Consider the following 17,364-nt stretch of genomic DNA (forward strand, 5'->3'; position numbering starts at 1 on the left):
CTGATGAAAAGACTATAAAGTCAATTATTGACCTTTGGCCAAAGATGGCCTGGAACCAGGTACACTTATGCACCACGATATGCTCAAACATGGTGTTTGTAATGGATAATCCACGACTAGTACTGTCCAAAACCTAAAGGCCAATCAGGTTCAAATGAGTTAGGCAGGTTTCTACCAGTGACGCCTTTCCAGGTCACTCCAGGATTGCCCCCAGAAGACCCCCAGATGAACAATGGAATCTTTGTTCCATGGCCACCTCCTCCAGGACTTGGAGACTCCAAGTAGGCCAGGTAATCTGAACTGCTGTTTGGTGCATACGCACAAAGGGGCTGGGGCTGGTTGTGGCTCCATCGAGGTCTTTGAATCACTCTGAGTCTGACCCCTCCTCTGAGACCAATTTGCCAGGGGAGACCCCACCAGGGGCTAATTCCCTGACAACACAGCTCTCAGGATCATGGGAATACTCAAACCCTTCCACTGTGTTAAGGTGGCAATTTTACAAAGAGGACTGGGGTTGCTGTGGAAAGAACCGGATATATACACACACCAAGAGGGTGAGTGGATATATTACAGTCACTCAGGTCATGGGGTGGATATCTGTCTTAAGAGCCTGTTGTGAATAAATATGGGTATACTGGCGAACTAAACCTCTGTTACATTGGCTTTCTTGTTATGTTTAACTCCCCTCACAACACTGGCTGAGGCCAATTCATCAGATAAATATTTAAATTTCCAGTTGGAAATCCCCATTTTAGCCTTGGATCATCCACTTAAATTCCGTGATTTAGATGGTAAAACATTGGCATATCCCTGGATAAGCCTCCATAATTCGCACATTGACTTGAAAGCAGGCAAGATTATTTGTCAAGTTATCTTGTCTGTTCAGCTTCTGCCCAAACTTAAAAATGGCCTGGTCCACCATAAGTAAGCACGGGAACAACTCTTTTCCTCTTCACAATTTTATTTTGCCATTAGAGGTATAATAGGTTGAAAACCAGTAGCCTCTGTGCTCCACACAGCCTTCAGGAGGCGGCATTTCTGACTGACTGGGGTGAATGATCTGACACTGTGACTTTGGACCTGACATTATTAGATGAAGTCAATTCTCTTTCTACACTTGTCTCCACTCAGCAACTTCACTTTTCAGCACAAGTAAGATTTTGAGGTCCAGACCTCTCTAAAATGCCAGAGGTTTATCACAACTTTAAAGCAAGGAAAAAGCTTTAATTTCCACAGCACCGTCTCAATGATTGGGATTGATCTGCTTCCGGGCACTCTCTTATGTATCGGTAAGCTCTAAAACCTCACCAGTCTTTAATCAGCTGTCATGGAGAAATACATCTACGAGTTGTAAGCTGCTAGCATTTTCTGTCCTTCCTCCTCTCTTTTGGAAGCAGGATTCTAAGTTTCTGAGAAAGAAACCTCAAACACGGTGCCCTCTCTAGGTAATTCTAGGTAACCCTAAGAAACCCTAAGCAGCTCTTAGGTGGAAGACTGAATCCATCATTGGGCAGGCGCAAAGAGACAAACCTAATCGAGGCGGGGGACCTCCAGGTTGCTGATTTCAGACCTGAACTTTAACAGCTACATTAAATTACTAACATCATAAGCTTTTTACCATCTAAAAAACACAGAAACTCACAGAAACAAAGGAATAGTGTCTAAACCAGACTTAGAAAGACTAATCCATGCATTTGTCTCCAGCAGGTTAGACTACTGTAACAGCCTGCCCACTGGGCTCTTTAAACGGGTTGTAAGACAGCTGCAGTACATCCAGAATGCTGCTGCTCGAGTCCTGACTAGAACCAGGAAATACGACTATATCAGTCCAGTGCTCAGGTCTCTGCACTGGCTTCCTGTCGCTCAGAGAATAGACTTTAAAACAGTTCTGCTTGTTAACAAGTGTCTTCATGGAATACAAGTCTCTTTTTAGATGAGTTAACCGTTCCCACACCATGCCAAAGTGATTGACTAGTCAAGATTTGAACTGGTCCAATGACAATTCAAACCCATGTGTGGATCAGTTCAAGTGTTTCTCTTTGTGTAGCTTTATCATGTTAATAATTCTAGCATGACAAAATCCTATGATAAAACATTAGGTTTAGAATTGAAGACGCATGTTTAACGTTAAATGTATAAAATTCATGTTATGTTTAGGGGTTCTAACCACTGACTATGAGAAATATAGTCTAAGAAAAGGTGACATGGTCATGACTATAAGCAGAAGAGCTGAAATAGCAGAGAGAGCTGCTTGTCCAAAGAACAGAATTAAAGTGTCAGAATAAAACAAGAATGAAATGTCATCTACATACATGAAACAAACATGACCATCATTGAAAACGCACTCTCTAACACAACAAGTGATCAATCTATGTCCTCTATAAACTCATGTAGGACAGCTACAGAACTCATATTATGCCCCTTTGATGGTTTGTTTTGGGGACCAATTACAATAGACTTACAGTACATGCTTCTTTCTCTTTAAGAACCCCTCCTAAAAAGCCCAGCTGCTCATTCTTTGCATGAGCTGCTTCAAACTGGCCACTTGGCAGGCATTTTGTAAATATGTTTCTTGGTGATGAAGACAAGTAAATGAAGAAAAGCCTGGACTTAAAGATTTATTATTTCAGCAGCTTTATCTTCGGTGGGAGGGTGAAAATGTTTGAAACACAGCAGAACTTTTATGTGCACTAAAAACTATTTAAAACACAAAGGTAAGAGAACATTTAAAGCAGCACAATTTTACCTCTTTAAAGCTTAAGGCTTTAAAGACAATGAGTTATCTCAGTGGTAAACAAACAGGGTGTCTATGTAGAAACATGTACTGCTATGAATACTGTAGCAGGATGAAAAGTAGATAAACTCGAGCGCAAAGTCAATAATAACATAGATGACCTGAGAAGGTCATATAAGAAAAACAGGCCTGTACAAAAAGGTTAGAGTAAGTCTAAAATAATGTGTGTATATTCAACATTCATTGTACTAAATTACATGAATCATAGTTTTCATTGTTAAGAGATTAGATAGATTCCTGCATGAAAACACACCATCGATGTGTTCCTGATATGATACTTCATATAGCAGGCAGCACATGAGGCTGCTAATGCTGCAACATACCACATTGCCAAATTCAATCATGATTCATGCTGCTTCTGCTAAACTTGACAATGCTATGAGGAGTGGTGACCTGCAGGCAGAGCATCACTGATTGAGAAATTAGTAACGCATCTGACATTTAGTTATCCACACACCATTTATCACACCAAGAGAAGGGGGGAGCTCATGGGTCCAAAGCTCTCCTTGTTTTGTCTTCAACAACTAAACACAGACAAATATATTGTGTGGATGATGGTTTGGAGGTATGAGGGATTTGCAAAGTGTGAACTTAGTCTCTGTTACCTCATTTGTCTTGGTATTTCAGCTACACGCGCATGCTTGATGTTGACCTTGGCTCTGACCAGGCCTGATGCCTTGTGCCCTCAAGACAAGAGCGTGACCCCACTTGTCAAGACCTTCCTAAATGGATCTCCTTACATTTCAGAGCACAGCCACTGACAAACAACACCAGAGGCAGCAGAGGAATGGCAAGGGGTAAAGTGAGATGAGAGACATGGAAAGACAACATTTTTGCTTGTAGGCTGCAGGGAATGACAACAAACATGTGAAATGAGATCTGAAGCAAAAGGAAGTTGGGTGTGGCGCTTTCTGACCTGTGGAGTCCATCCAGTCAGCCTAATCTGTACCCACAACTGCAGGGAAACGTTTGACTATTAAAAGTGGGGAGGACATGCATTGTTGCTTTTTCATGTCAAAAAACCACTTTTGTGTCTCCTGTTACCACTCACAAATAATTCTGCTACATCTCCCTACTTTGTGCTAACAAAACCACTCATCCAGATCAGTTTTGTCATGATGATATCACAAACACTGGTGTTATTAAAAACCGGCAAAGTAAATGTTTTTTATCCCCATCAGAACAACCGAGATCTTAATTTTGTTATTTATGTTAATTTACCTTCAAAATTAACCTTTCTCATGAGAACTGTCTATGCATTTTGTACAAAACTGCCCAAGTTTTAGTTGCGGGTGGTCTGCAGAACACTGAAGAATTCTTTTTATATATATATATATATATATATATATATATATATATATATATATATATTTATATTTCTATAAATATTAACATGCTGTTTGCAACTGATATAATACAAGTCACGTTTTTATTTTTGGTGACATAAAAAGTATTTAAAAAAAGAATTTTCTCTAAAGCAATCAGTTCTATTATTGCATCATTCAAAAAAGAATGGCTGGAAAATACAACTCAATGAAACATCTTCTGCAGCATTTGGTTTCATTTACAGCCTTATGAAATGCTGTCTTTCCATGTATTCAGTTAGAACACATTCTCAGGAAGTTTATCTCTTTGCAAACTTATCCTGGTTTTTAACTTCTAGCTGAAACATATATGGCAGAATTGATTATATTCTGCTTGTTGTATGCACTTCTGATTACACAAATCATTTTGATACTGCTGACAATTCTCTTAATTGTTTTTACTTTCTTTAAGAAGTTTTATCCTATTTCATATATATTCTAAGTGCTTGCCAACATGTACCTTTAAAATAAAAGAAAACAAACAAAATGGAATTTTTTTGTTATTAAAATCATTTTTAAGAGAATGCAGCAGAGGATCCAAAATTTTAAGTCATCATTTGTTGCAATACTCCCCTGCCTCGAGCACAACACTTAAACTGCAGCTCCTATAATAACTTGACCAGCTCAGATACGGGCATGCATGAGTGAAAAGCAGGAGATTGTGTCATTGCAGTTCTTGCTGTCTACATTAAAAAAAAAAACATTCCAACATGTTGGAGCTACCGCTGCCAACTATTCTAAATGAAAAGTTAAAGCCCCTGGGCAAGAGTGTTAACAACCATCGGCTGGGTAAAATCTCAACTTGAGACGCTCTTCATCATCATATCACATATTTGTGGATGTTTTTGTTGAAACTTACTGACAGAGGGTGAGGAAAGAAGGACAAGTAGACACATTTATAGTCTCTCAGCGCTTGGAGAGCCAGCACCAAGAGAAGACCCTGCTTCTGCGAGGAGCTGCCTTAGCGAGTTTATTTACAATTCACAAAATACAGGTGTCAATCTCAAACACTGTTCAAGCATTTCACATTAGCGTTGTCATCTGACAAACTAATAGTTCCTCTTCTTTTCTGTCTGTCTATTGCTCTCTTTAGTTTCCCTGTGTTGAAACTTGGCTTAACTCGAGGATAAACTTCTTCTGCACACTAACCTAAAGAACCCAGGTTTTCCTTTATGCTACCTTCAGGGTGCAAACATCTGCATATATACAGCACAGCCTTGATAAAACTTGTAGAAATGTATAGTTGTATTATTCCATATACAAGTTAGACTCAAAACCTAACTGAAAGGGGATTTTTGGCTGTATCAGTATATGCCCATTTTTAGATACAATATGTACAATTTCTTTGTGTTGTATGGCTTCAAAGCAACAGTACATCTGTAAGGATGTTTTAGTTGTGCGTTGGCTGCATGGCGGCTAACTGAAGGCATGTGTAGAGGCGACTGCCTCATCCTCTGTACTCATTTTATTCACAAGTCGCTCTTAAGTGCTACGATGCTCTACAGTTTTTGTTTTTTTATTCAGATGAAGGAAACGGACTCGGGGATCACTCTTGCCTTTAATTTGTCATCTGAAATAAAACATTTTAATAAAGTTTTTTTTAACTGCACTGGATGCTTGGGTGTGCAACATATAGCATCTGCTCGATGCGACCGAGAACAGAACATAAGTCTGGGTCTCATCAGCACTCTACAAGCCTATGAGTGATGAATCCAGCTCTGCTGAGACACAGGCAGAAACCATGCAGATGTGTGAGCGGAACAATCAAGAAACTATTCAAACAGAAAGCCTCTTCTCACACTTTTCTCTTTTTTATTGAACAGAGGTGGTGCACCAGCAGTGGAAAGCACAGCAAAGCTATGCTGAGATCAGTCACTCAGTGGGTCTACATGATGAGATTAACTGGATTATAGCTATAGTTGGACTATGCTCCTTATTTGAGCAAGGGTAATTATCCAAATATACATGGCGGTGAATTAATCAAATAACTGGCACAAAGCATGTCATAACCCAGTACGATAGGTGGCGCTGTAGCCATTTCAACTATCGCTAATAGAGCCACTTCAACCGAGTTATCTCGGGGTCTCAATCCGACTGCGAGTAACCGATCCGGTCCAATTTTTAGTCAAACTAAGGTGTCTACATGAAATGAATAACTCAGTCTTATTGTAATTTAGCCGTTAATCCGATTCTTTACTGTGCCACTGAAAGCGGAGCTCCACACTTCCACCTTCACCCTGATAGCACCTCTGACCACGTGCGTCACCCCTGTCATGGACTTTCTCCGAGCAGTGCTACTGTACATCAGCCCAAGTATTCAAACTGATTTCATAGTAATGACTGAAATCTGACACCTTAATTATTTGGACCAGTTCCAAATGTCCAAATAATTAAAGACTTGTTTTAAAGGGAGCATTTCAGTATTTTCTGAGTTACTCTCACTGCTTACTGTTTGATTTCAGTCATTACTAAATGTTTTGGTGCAGAGGAATCTGAATGAGACCCCTCACCATTAAGCAGGGAACAAGCTGTAAAGTTCACAGAATGTATCTGACACGTCCTCCTCTTTTAACATTATTAAGTGGGTAAACAGTGCGCCCCTCTGTGGTCAGAACATTGATACATGTACTTTAACTATTCGCTCTGATGTTGCCGCAAACATAAAGTATTGAAACTACCAACTGAGTGACTGAGCTTTAAGTGCGGTAGTGTTATATTTCTATTGTTGAGTTTTCTATCATTTTTGGGGCTGCATACAAACAAAAGCTCCAAGTCAGCACTTTACCCTCAGCGTTTAATGCGAGGGCTCAAACAGAAACGCGTACATTCCTGTAAACCCAAGACACGAGCATGTCCTACAAACAGGGGTTAATACAACTGTAATTTCTATGTAAGTGACTTCTTTTAAAGTCAGTGAGCTGAGTTTGTTGCGCTGAATACTACAATGAAATACTTAACTGACAAATTTCTTCTGTTATTTATTACTGAAGAGCTTTTTTTTTCTTTTCTTTTTTTAAATAAATACGCTTTTGTGAGCCAAGATTTCATGAAAGGCTGATACTCTCTGCTATACTCTGAATATCATCAGAAATGATATCAATAAACAAGACAGAAATTGACTTTCTGCACCAAGAATCAAACGGTTTTCTAAACCTGCCGATGCTTAGAAATCAGTACCAATGCCAGTGATCGGTATGGTACAATAAACCTTTGTCGCTCGTATTTATTTGTCTCCATCCCGATCTCCACGCAGCTGTCTCTCGTGCTGCCGCTTGGTGATGATGTATTTGAAGAATTCATACACGGACCAGCTGATGGCAGTGGAGGGCATCTGGTAGATGATCCTGGCTTGAACGCCCTTAAAAAAGGCCGGCAAGCCTCCCATCCTGTAGACAGTCCGAAATGCCTCACCCAGGCCAGAGATGTGGCGACTGCCGGGGCCTGAGGCGGTGGCTGCTCCAACAGCTCCCCCTGCTCCTGCTGCCTCAGCCTGGATGACATGAATAGCCCGAGCCTCCTGCGTGTTGAGGAGGGTCTTGCAGACATCAAGGGGTGTGGTGGCAGCAGATGCCAGGGCTCCAGCGAGTGCGCCTGACACCACGTGGGAGGAAGGGTGGTACTGTCTGTGAGGGTTGAGGAGCTCCTGGAGGTACTCGTAAGTCATGAAGTGGAGCGCCTGGAAGGGCACGTTCATTGTCAGCTGGGTGGTGTAGCTGCGGTAGAAGGCAGCTGGGCCATCATGCCTGAGCAGGGAGCCCACACAGTCCAAGACACCCCGGTACGGCGAGTTGAACATCTGCATACGCTGTTTTACAACTACAGGGGGAGGAAAAAACGGGTGGGAAGTTGGAGTAAAATGTTTTAAGAACTACTGATACTAAAGTTCAGAAAGAACACAAAAAGGCAACAAGGAGCATGACAAGCCTTAAAAACTCTAAAATAAGACACCTGCGGATTATGTGGGATAGAATTTGCAGGGAAAAAATGTAATGGTGTGTCATAAAAGACTTCAAACTAAATTGTTTAAAACTTGTGAAAAATTCTAGCTTTAGGATTGAGGAATCCAGATCTCAATGAGTCATTTCTACAATAGAGTACTGTAAGAAATACACATCTCCCTGTAACTGTGTCATCGACAGCCTGTAGCGCCACCAAGTGTCCCGGTTAAACACGGGCATCACATGCTCCGTTACAGTTCTGGGTGGTGTTTTGTGGGCATGCGTGTGCTGGGGTGTGAGCTTTTACCTTCAGCCGGGTTCATGATGGCGTCGTGCAGCACCGTGGCCATGCAGCCTGCTACTCCTGCACAGCACACAGAACAAGTTGAGTAAGAATTCAGCTCCTTCTTCCGTTTCAGCTGTGATGAGCTTTGAAAATTTTCCCTGCAGTGTTAACATCACCGCTGACCTTCTACAAAATAACATCCCTCTACCAATTTCTACTTTTCACTTAAATTTACATTCAATTCTATATCTTAGAGGCAAAAAGTAGGAATGTAAAATATGCGCTTCATGAATAATCTCACCGTTTGCAAAGTGGCTGTTGGTGCCAGGATGAATGGCATCGCTGAGGGAGAACTTTATTTTCTCATAGCAAGCAAAGTAAAGAGCATGTGCAGGCCCTGCCCCCACTGCCAGAACATTCACACCCCTGATGGGCCGCCACACACCCTCAGTCCGTACGATCTGCCGCAAAGCATCCATCACGTTCCTGTAGCGCGCTCCCGGGTCGGGGTGCAGGCTCTGCATGCGGGTCTGAGGCATGACAAACAAACACAGAACCCAGATTATTTTCAAAGACAGTCAATGTTAAAACTCTTTTAATCATGATTCAGCACAAAAAGTGAAAAGCTTAAATAAAACATCGAGTGGGAGGAGTAGCTCATTTTACTTTTTACTCCAAACTGGAGCACAAGCACAATTTTAAACCATGTTATTTTCAGTTATCAGTTCATCATTATTTCTAATATCTTTTTAACAGGTGTTACCACCACAGCGCTGCAAACATAGACGGTCCTACATTTAAGCTTGAACTGCTCCAGCTGCAGTATGGACATACAATCTGCCGTGAAACACAAAGCACCAATGAGAACCGAGTGCTTCATGGAGCTAAAAGCGGTTTAATCAGCACACTCCATCTGTATGGTGCTGCTGCATCAGCTAATGCACTCTGCTGAAGATGTGCGAGGCCAGCTACAGGAGCAGGTAACCAGGGCAATGAAGAAAATCCCCAAAAACTCCACATTCACCCCTCTCAAGCTGAAATTTCATAGCAAGTGAGGAACACCGCTGCCCCCTGGGGGCCAATATGGAACTCTTAACCACACTTAACGTGAACGTCTCATCCACAATGTCAGCAGTGTGTTCATGTCTTGCAGCCAAAAGCAGCCTCATATGTGCGTAACTCTGTAATGAATGTCATCTCTGGCCTGTAGGACAGCAGACACTGACCACAGCTATCCAAGCAATGAGCTCTGAATGGGGGTGCAACGGATACAAAAACTCACGGTTCAGATTGAAAAAAAAAAGACCAGACAAATAAACACGAGTTTTGTCTTTTCGTTTGTGATGCTTTAACCCGGTCGGACTGCAGAACTGCCGCAGAGATATGCGCTTGTTGAGCAGCCTTCGTTTTCACTCCTGTCAGCGAAACACCGGGGTGATGTCGCTTCAAATGTGTTTCCACTGTCATGTGGCTTTCTTGTGCCACAGTGCCTACACACGGTCACGGTTTTATCCACTAACCTCTTTCCTTCATCATTGTATTTGACAGGGAAGCCAAAATGCTCCCATACAGGGGATTTAAATGCTCCTCCGCTCGCCACGACCACGCCGTGTGGACTGAACTTTTTTTTTTTCATAAATCAACGTGTGCCGAACAGAAGATATTGATCCAAACGGATCACTGATGATCCGTTGCACCACCATCTCTGAATGATTCAGTACACTGAAGCTGTTGTGTTCAAGATAAATCTGTCAATCAGTCTTGAATGTTTTGTCTCTAAAGTCAGATGGGAAGCTTTATCAAAGGTGTCCATTTTTGTTTTCATTCAGTGGAATTAAAAGGACATTCTCCGGGTTTTACACTGACGTTGTGACATCAATCACCTCCTTAAGAGTCACTGCATCACTAACAGGGTTGATTTCCATCTGTTTGCAAACTCGCAATAATCAGTTTTGTGCAATAAAATAAAAAAAGTGAATAAAATTTAAAAAATAAAATAAAAATATCGACTGCAAGCCAATCAGTCAGTGTCTACAACTGGTATTTTCTGCACATATTAGTTCTAATTCTATCATATTAATGCTGTCACCTGAGAAATGATGAGACATAAATCCCTAAGAAAAGGAAGTCAACCTCTCTGGGAAGCACATCCTCATCAGCACCATTTCCATGTTCTAAAATGGACTTCAGCTGCAGTTCAAGAAGACAGTTTACTCCCGTCAGGTAGCAAACACTATTCCACCATTATGGAAAAATGTATGAACAAACCTCTCTGCACTAACGCCTCAGACACAGAACGGAAGAGGCGGGTTAAAGAGAACTTTAACTCTCTTTGTTGCTGATATCCAGACACTGAAGTTTGCCAAATAAAAAAATGAAATAAATCATAAAAAAGATAAAGGAATAAATGAACTGAAGTATAACTTAAACAAGCAGAGCTGTAAGCCAAATGGGTGTGACGGAAGAAGGAAACGAAGATGAGAAAAAAGGAACATTGTGGCAAATATTACAGTAATGAAAATAAAGGCCGACTTCCTTCAGAAGAAGATTTAGTGCTCCACTTCCTCCTCCTGTTCCTCCTGTGACTGACACTGTGAGACACCTTCTCTTAATGCTGCTAAACCTTTAACTTAACTTGAATTCCAGATATACACTGGCAGTTTCAGCAGAGTTCTCATCTCATCCATGAAAAGATGAGAATTTTACAGTCCCGGTGCATCTTCTTAAAGGGTTTCGAAAAATAGGGAAATGAATAATATCTTTTTCTTACTATCTCTTTCTTGCAGAGTGATGTTTGATAGTGAGTCAACGTGTGAAAATTTAAAAGATAAAAAGATCTGGTGATCACGTCATTCTTAATAACAACTCCAGTTGTTTCGATCTTGATTTCATGAAGGTATTTTCACCCAGAGCTGATCGCCCAAAAGCAACAAAATGAGAAGCAGAAACGAGCACCACTGTCTTTGTGGGGAACAACAACATTTTCAAACATTCCAGGAAGAAAGGGCCGATCAGCAGTACATGTGTGGCAAAAACTTGCAAAGAAAGTGCTTCTGTAAATGAGGATGATCAAGATTGAGGCTGATCAACAAGGAATTTGTAGCGAAGGCGAGCTCCGTTTGACCAAGAGCTGCTCAGAGACGCCACTGCAATACAGGTTTTTCCATCCTCATACAGCATGAGAACAGAACAGCCTGCCAAAAGAGCAAGTTATGACAATCAGAAATAACTGAGCGCATTTTGACCGTTTACGTAGATTAATCTGACTTGGTTAAAGTTTTACTTAGTAAAAGTGCATAAACAATGCTTGTCTAATGGTTTTGTCAAAAAAGGAAGTGATGAAGGTTTGAAATCACATGCGGGGAACGTTAACATGCAAAGTCCAGACAGAGTGAGGGGCCAGGTTGGTCAGCAAACATTCAAAGCCAAAAATGGTTCCTTAATACAAAAGCCTTGTTGGAGAAATGACACTTTAGAAACTGAATGTTTCACTGCTTTCATACAGAGAATCAATGTCCGTGTCCAGCGATAAAGAAACATAAACCCGAGGTAACAACGAAAATTCCATGAACTCAACAGCGTCTCTTTATTTTTCTAGTTTTTCAATCAAATATAATCTTCACTGGGATGTGTGCAGTGTGTTATTCAGCACTCGCTGAGAAGGAAGGACCACGAAAAGCTAAGTCCAAATTTAGAGGAGTGTTGGAGACTGGCCTGACACACGAATCACACATTCATGGAAAGCAACGAAGAAGAAAAGACTTTTGTTGTGCCAAATAAGAGGCAAGAAAATGATTAAATAAAGCGTATTGACAAATTAACAGGATGAATGACTACTGACACGATTTAACTTTATAACTGATGTAGCTGAAAATACTTTCAGAAAAACTATCCAATTATAACATTCACACAAGTAAAGGTGATTGCAAAGCTGTATTTCATTCATCCAGACAGTCCACGGTTCTCCCTGAGGCTGATGACCCAATCGGTTGCTCAACTTTGGACTTTCCACAAGATCCAGCTTCAGGGAAGGAAATGTCAGGTCTGAGCGCCAAAGACTGACTTCCAGCAAGCAGTACAAATGAGCCAAAAACCTAGTTTAAACCGTTTTGAATATAGTCTGACTTTAACAAGTGTCAGCGTGTAATAATGAATACAAATATTTGCTGTTAAACACCTGCGGTGTTATTTTGTTAATGTCCAACTAAATTAATATTTTACACAAAGTACAACGATTGGCTCTTTTGATAACAGTTCGTTACGTGTGGAAACTTTAATAAAACTGTATTCATTTATATATTGTGGCATAATCAAAGACAGGAGTATAATTTGGAGTAAGATTAGCAATCGCAATGTAAAGTTAAATCATTACAGACGTGTTTGAGAATAGATGTGCACGGGTAGCTGGGAAACTTTAGCTAACCGGCTGGAATGCCAGTTTGCGTCAAAATACGTTTGTTCTTTATCTGTCAAAATGGAAGCTTAATGGGGGTGAAGATACAGGCTGCTTTTTAGCTTTTCACTTTAACCACCATATGTTGCTTTCGGTCTCCGTGAGGCCAGGGTAGTTAGTTAACTGACCTCTGTTAGCAAGGTTACCCATGTTAGCTTGTAGGCTAACGGTGGCTACACGCAGGCTGGTTCTCTGGCCTACGCCTGCTCCAGGTTTACGCAACCAAGGGTTGCGTACAGTGTGACATAAATAAGGCCCTGGCATGTGTCAAAATGAGCAGTGTTCTGTATTTCTTTTCATGAATACCTTAACACAGTCGACGGGGTACATTAGGCAGTGCTCCATGATTCCAGCCACGGATCCAGCCAGCATGTGTGTGCTGGTGGCTACTCCTTGAGGCAGTTCTTCATAGTCTATGTCTGTCTCGACAGAGGTCGAGGTCTCTGGAGTTGTCCTATGTAACACCGAGACAAAATCCGGTTCCCCTGCCATTCTCGGTGTGAAGGACCCCAAAAGTCCCCCCGTGACATCGAGGAGCCTGTCGCCCAGAATTCGAACCCCTGTCCCAGCTGCAGTGCTTGCGACCCGCCTGTCGACGCCTGGCGTTTCCAGGGTCGTTCCCCGGGATACAAAACCATCCGCCTCCATTCAGACGAAGGACTTTAGTCCGACACGTATCTTTGAACCTACAACACCGGCGAGCCGCCTGTCGGTGTGATCTTCTCGGTAAGTTAATGGGTACCCCGGCCGGCGGAGGAAAGCCTTGGCGGCAGATGATGGAGATCCGGGAACCGGGTGAATGGAGGGATGAGACCTTACGAGGGATTGTCAAAAAAAGAACGAGGTTGATTCGATAATCTTACTGTCAATCATTAATAGTCCCATTCAATTGGACGGTTTGGTTTCGTAATAAGACGGACACAATAAGTGGGCGGAGGCCCAGCTGAAGTGGGCGTTGATGATTTTGTAAGAGCAAGTCACATGCGCGAACACTTCAGCTTGGTACAGCCACAAGTCTAAAATAAATTGGATCAAACAGTTCCTCAGAAATCCCACATCAATCTGGAAATTTACTCGAAAATGACATGTTCTCTAAAATTGGTGGTGTAAACTTTGTTTTGCTATGTTGTTATAATATTGATAAAATCCCTCTGAAATTGTCAAACTTTCATAAACAGATGCTTCTTTCCAGGTCCTAGCTTTGCAAACACAACTTCTACCATCATAGATATTATATTTGGAATATACACTATATTGTATTTATATTACATATTATATAAAAACAAATCTTTATTCTAAAATAACCTGTTTCTCCAAGTCATTCATCTGATTACTCCTCGGGTGTCTTAACACTTTTCAGAATCTCTGTTGTTACTGATTCTATTCAGTTATCACTGTTGTTGATTCTGTTGGACATAACTGTTTTCCTTCTAGAAAGAACATCAACAGTAACATTCAGATTTTATTCCTAAAGGATTTGATTTGTATTCTTTCTGTCATCACCTACTGGAATAATCTGTACCCAGACTTGGACTGCAAGAATATCTGGTTTCTACCTTCAAAGGAACTCTCTTTTTAAATGATTCATTGTTTCTATCCCACCAACATCTTCCCACAGAGATATAAAAAGCACACTGATGTAAAGTGCTCCTTCTGTAACCTTGAGAAAGATATGTAATTTATTTTGGCCCTGTCCTAAAAAATACTTTAGTAACGTTGTTTCTTCTTTTGTTTGTTCTGATCTCTCTTTATCTTATGACCAAATACTGTTTGCTATTTTGCATACCCAGCTACTTAGGCAAACGTGTATTACTTAATTAACCTACTTCTTTTACTGGCTAAATATCATATTTACAAGTGTAAATTCTATTAAATGAGACCAGTAGTGTTTTAAAACCATTCAGCATTCACAAAATAAAAAAGCACTTAAAACAGTGAACCATTGCTCTTTATTCAACAAAAAACACCAAGAATTTAAGTATAACACAGTAATACACAGTGTCCACAGTGACAGAAAAATTATTACTGATATCACTGTTAAATACATAAAACACAGAAAAAGCTAATGTGATCAGGAGATACAGTTTAATGAAGTTCTGATTAATTTGTTATATACAGGTTCACAAGATCATCTATCATCAAGAAAATTAAGCCTACTAAAATTAAAACAAATAATAAAAATAATAAAAGAATATCCATCCATTCATGTTTTTTATACACACTCAATCCAATTTATGGTTGCAGGGAAACTGGAGCCTATCCCAGCCGTCATTGGGCAAGAGGCAGGATACAGCCGGGACAGGTCACCCATCAGTCACAGGGCCACACAGAGACAAACAAGACAAACAACCATTCACAATCACACTCACTCCTGGGGTCAATTTAGAGTCACCAATTAACCTAACATGCATGTTTTTGGACAGTGTGAGGAAGCCGGAGAGAACCTGAGCATACACGGGGAGAACATGCAAACTCCACACAGAAAGGCCCCAGCCGGGATTCAGGAACCCTCTTGCCGTGAGGTGACGGTGCTGACCACCACATCACTGTGCAGACCTAAAAGAATATAACTAATATTATCATTATTAGTATTATTGTTGCTATTACTATTATCATTAGTAGTTATAGTAGTACTATCATTATTACATCTGCACAACTACAGTTATTGTTGCAATTGCAATTATCATTGTTGTAATAATATTGATTATTATCATTGTGAGAATATGAACACATACACAAATTAAAAGCCAACCCAACCATCAATTTCTTTCAGGGATTTTCCTGGAAGGAGTATAAACCCATCCCTTTCATATCCCTCCCAGACTTAGGAAGTACAGATGACTCTGCAGTTGTTGGCTGTGAAAATAATCACCTCATCTAGAAGATGAACAAAACAAAAAAAGGAAGGATAGAACAAACTGTGCTTCTTAAGAAACCTTATCATGTCTGCACCAAACTGTTAGTGCATATCTTCTATAAGTCTGAAGTGGAGAGTACAATCTGCTTTGTAGCCACCTCTTGGGCAGCAGCATCAGAGCCAGAGACTCAGAGAAACTGAACAAAATGATAACGAAGGCAGAAAATTGGCTCTCTGGTAGGGACTGCTCTGGTGCCCCTGGAGCTAATTGTTAAAAGAAGAATGTTGCATAAGTTAATGAACATAATGGATAATACTGTTCACCCTCTACATAACACAGTGTTGAAAACAACGGAGTGTGTTCAGTTAAAGGCTTCTTCTACACGCAACCCTTCAAATTAATTTAATTTCAATCAATTTTATGTCTAGTCAACCGTTAATTCTGAACTGTTTATCACTGCAATACAGTTAAAAACCAACCAAATAATTCTCTGTGATAGGTTTATACCAGCTGATGATATTAGACAGCGATGGGTCATGGCCTTATCCAAACATCATCATAACTTGTTAAATGTGACAGGAAGTATCTCTGACTTGAAATGAACAAAGAAATCCCACAGTCAGCACACGGCATGCAGGTTATGTCACCAAGATTTAGAGTGTTGCCTCTCCTCCATAAGATTTAAGAGAACAAATTTCTCAAATTCATATGATTACAAATTTATATCTCTTGACTTTGCCAGGGAGGGAAGAGAAGTTAAAACTTCCAAGTGAGTATCTAAAGTTCCCCTATGACCTTTATCTCAGATCTGACTCTGGCCAGCCACTGCAGCAGAAACCAGAATAATTCAACTTTTGCAACAGCATGCTGTGACTGTATTGGCACATTCTGAAGTAAGAAACAAGAAAGATAATTAAACAATAAATGTCCAAAATGGGTTTGGGTGCTGTGCTACTGGGATGATTTATCTTTTTATATTTATTTGTTATGATAGAGTACTGTAGCTCAGGAGGAAGAGCCCACCAATCGGAAGGTCGGTGGTTCGACTCCGGCTTCCCCGGGCTACATGTCGAAGAATGTAGCACACTGAACCCCCCCCCCCAGTGTATCATTGGGGTTATGAATGTTATGAATGATTACACGTAGCTATGTGTGTGTGAGTGGGGTGAAGCGCTTTGAGTGGTCAGTTAGACTAGAAAAGCGCTGTACAAGTCCATTTACCATTTACCATAGACGGGTGTGACCTGTGTGGCCCATCAGCTACCATCAGAAACTACAAAACAGTACCGCAAGAGTTCTACCACACTTTCAACTTTCTAAATGCTGGTTAGCAGATTTTTATTTTTTTTTTATTTTATCATCTACCTATAATAATAATATAATTGTAATAATAATTTATTTGGCAGCAATTCCCTTTGGGGATTATTAGTATTTTTTAATCTAAATTTAACTGAATATTTTTGACAGAAAACTACATCACAACAGAATAAAACTTTACATTTTTCTTCTCTTCTTTTCAGTCACACATTGATTGTGTCAGGAACCTCCTGTACATAGGACGCAGATGCAGGATCAAGTTCAAAGCAAAGGTTTTCATCTATAAAGTAAACTCACAGCAGGCAGGCAGAAAGGGCAAGACAGGTCGAGGATCTCTGCTCAGAGCAACAGAAT

At 40.6% G+C, this 17,364-nt stretch overlaps 1 protein-coding gene across 2 annotated transcripts; it reads right to left on the reverse strand.

Annotated features, from left to right (window-relative positions):
- Positions 1–5,053: 5,053 nt before the first annotated feature.
- LOC140304841 (mitoferrin-2-like) lies at positions 5,054–13,636 on the reverse strand. Of its 2 annotated transcripts, XR_011915296.1 has the most exons (5): positions 13,142–13,636; positions 8,684–8,912; positions 8,404–8,460; positions 6,383–7,974; positions 5,054–6,033 (listed from the first exon to the last, which is right to left on the reverse strand). XR_011915296.1 is itself a non-coding variant. In XM_072383632.1 (4 exons), exons 1-4 carry the CDS (start codon positions 13,481–13,483, stop codon positions 7,382–7,384), a joined length of 1,221 nt encoding a protein of 406 aa, XP_072239733.1. In that variant the 5' UTR covers positions 13,484–13,636; the 3' UTR covers positions 5,054–7,381. The 2 variants fall into 2 exon arrangements, 1 of the variants encoding a protein (XP_072239733.1); XM_072383632.1 differs by having other exon boundaries at positions 5,054–7,974.
- Between the last annotated feature and the right edge of the window lie 3,728 nt (positions 13,637–17,364).

Source organism: Leuresthes tenuis, unplaced genomic scaffold (genome assembly GCF_036924035.1).
Source record: "Leuresthes tenuis unplaced genomic scaffold, fLeuTen1.0.hap1 SCAF_4, whole genome shotgun sequence".
In the NCBI taxonomy this organism is placed as follows: Eukaryota; Metazoa; Chordata; class Actinopteri; order Atheriniformes; family Atherinopsidae; genus Leuresthes; species Leuresthes tenuis.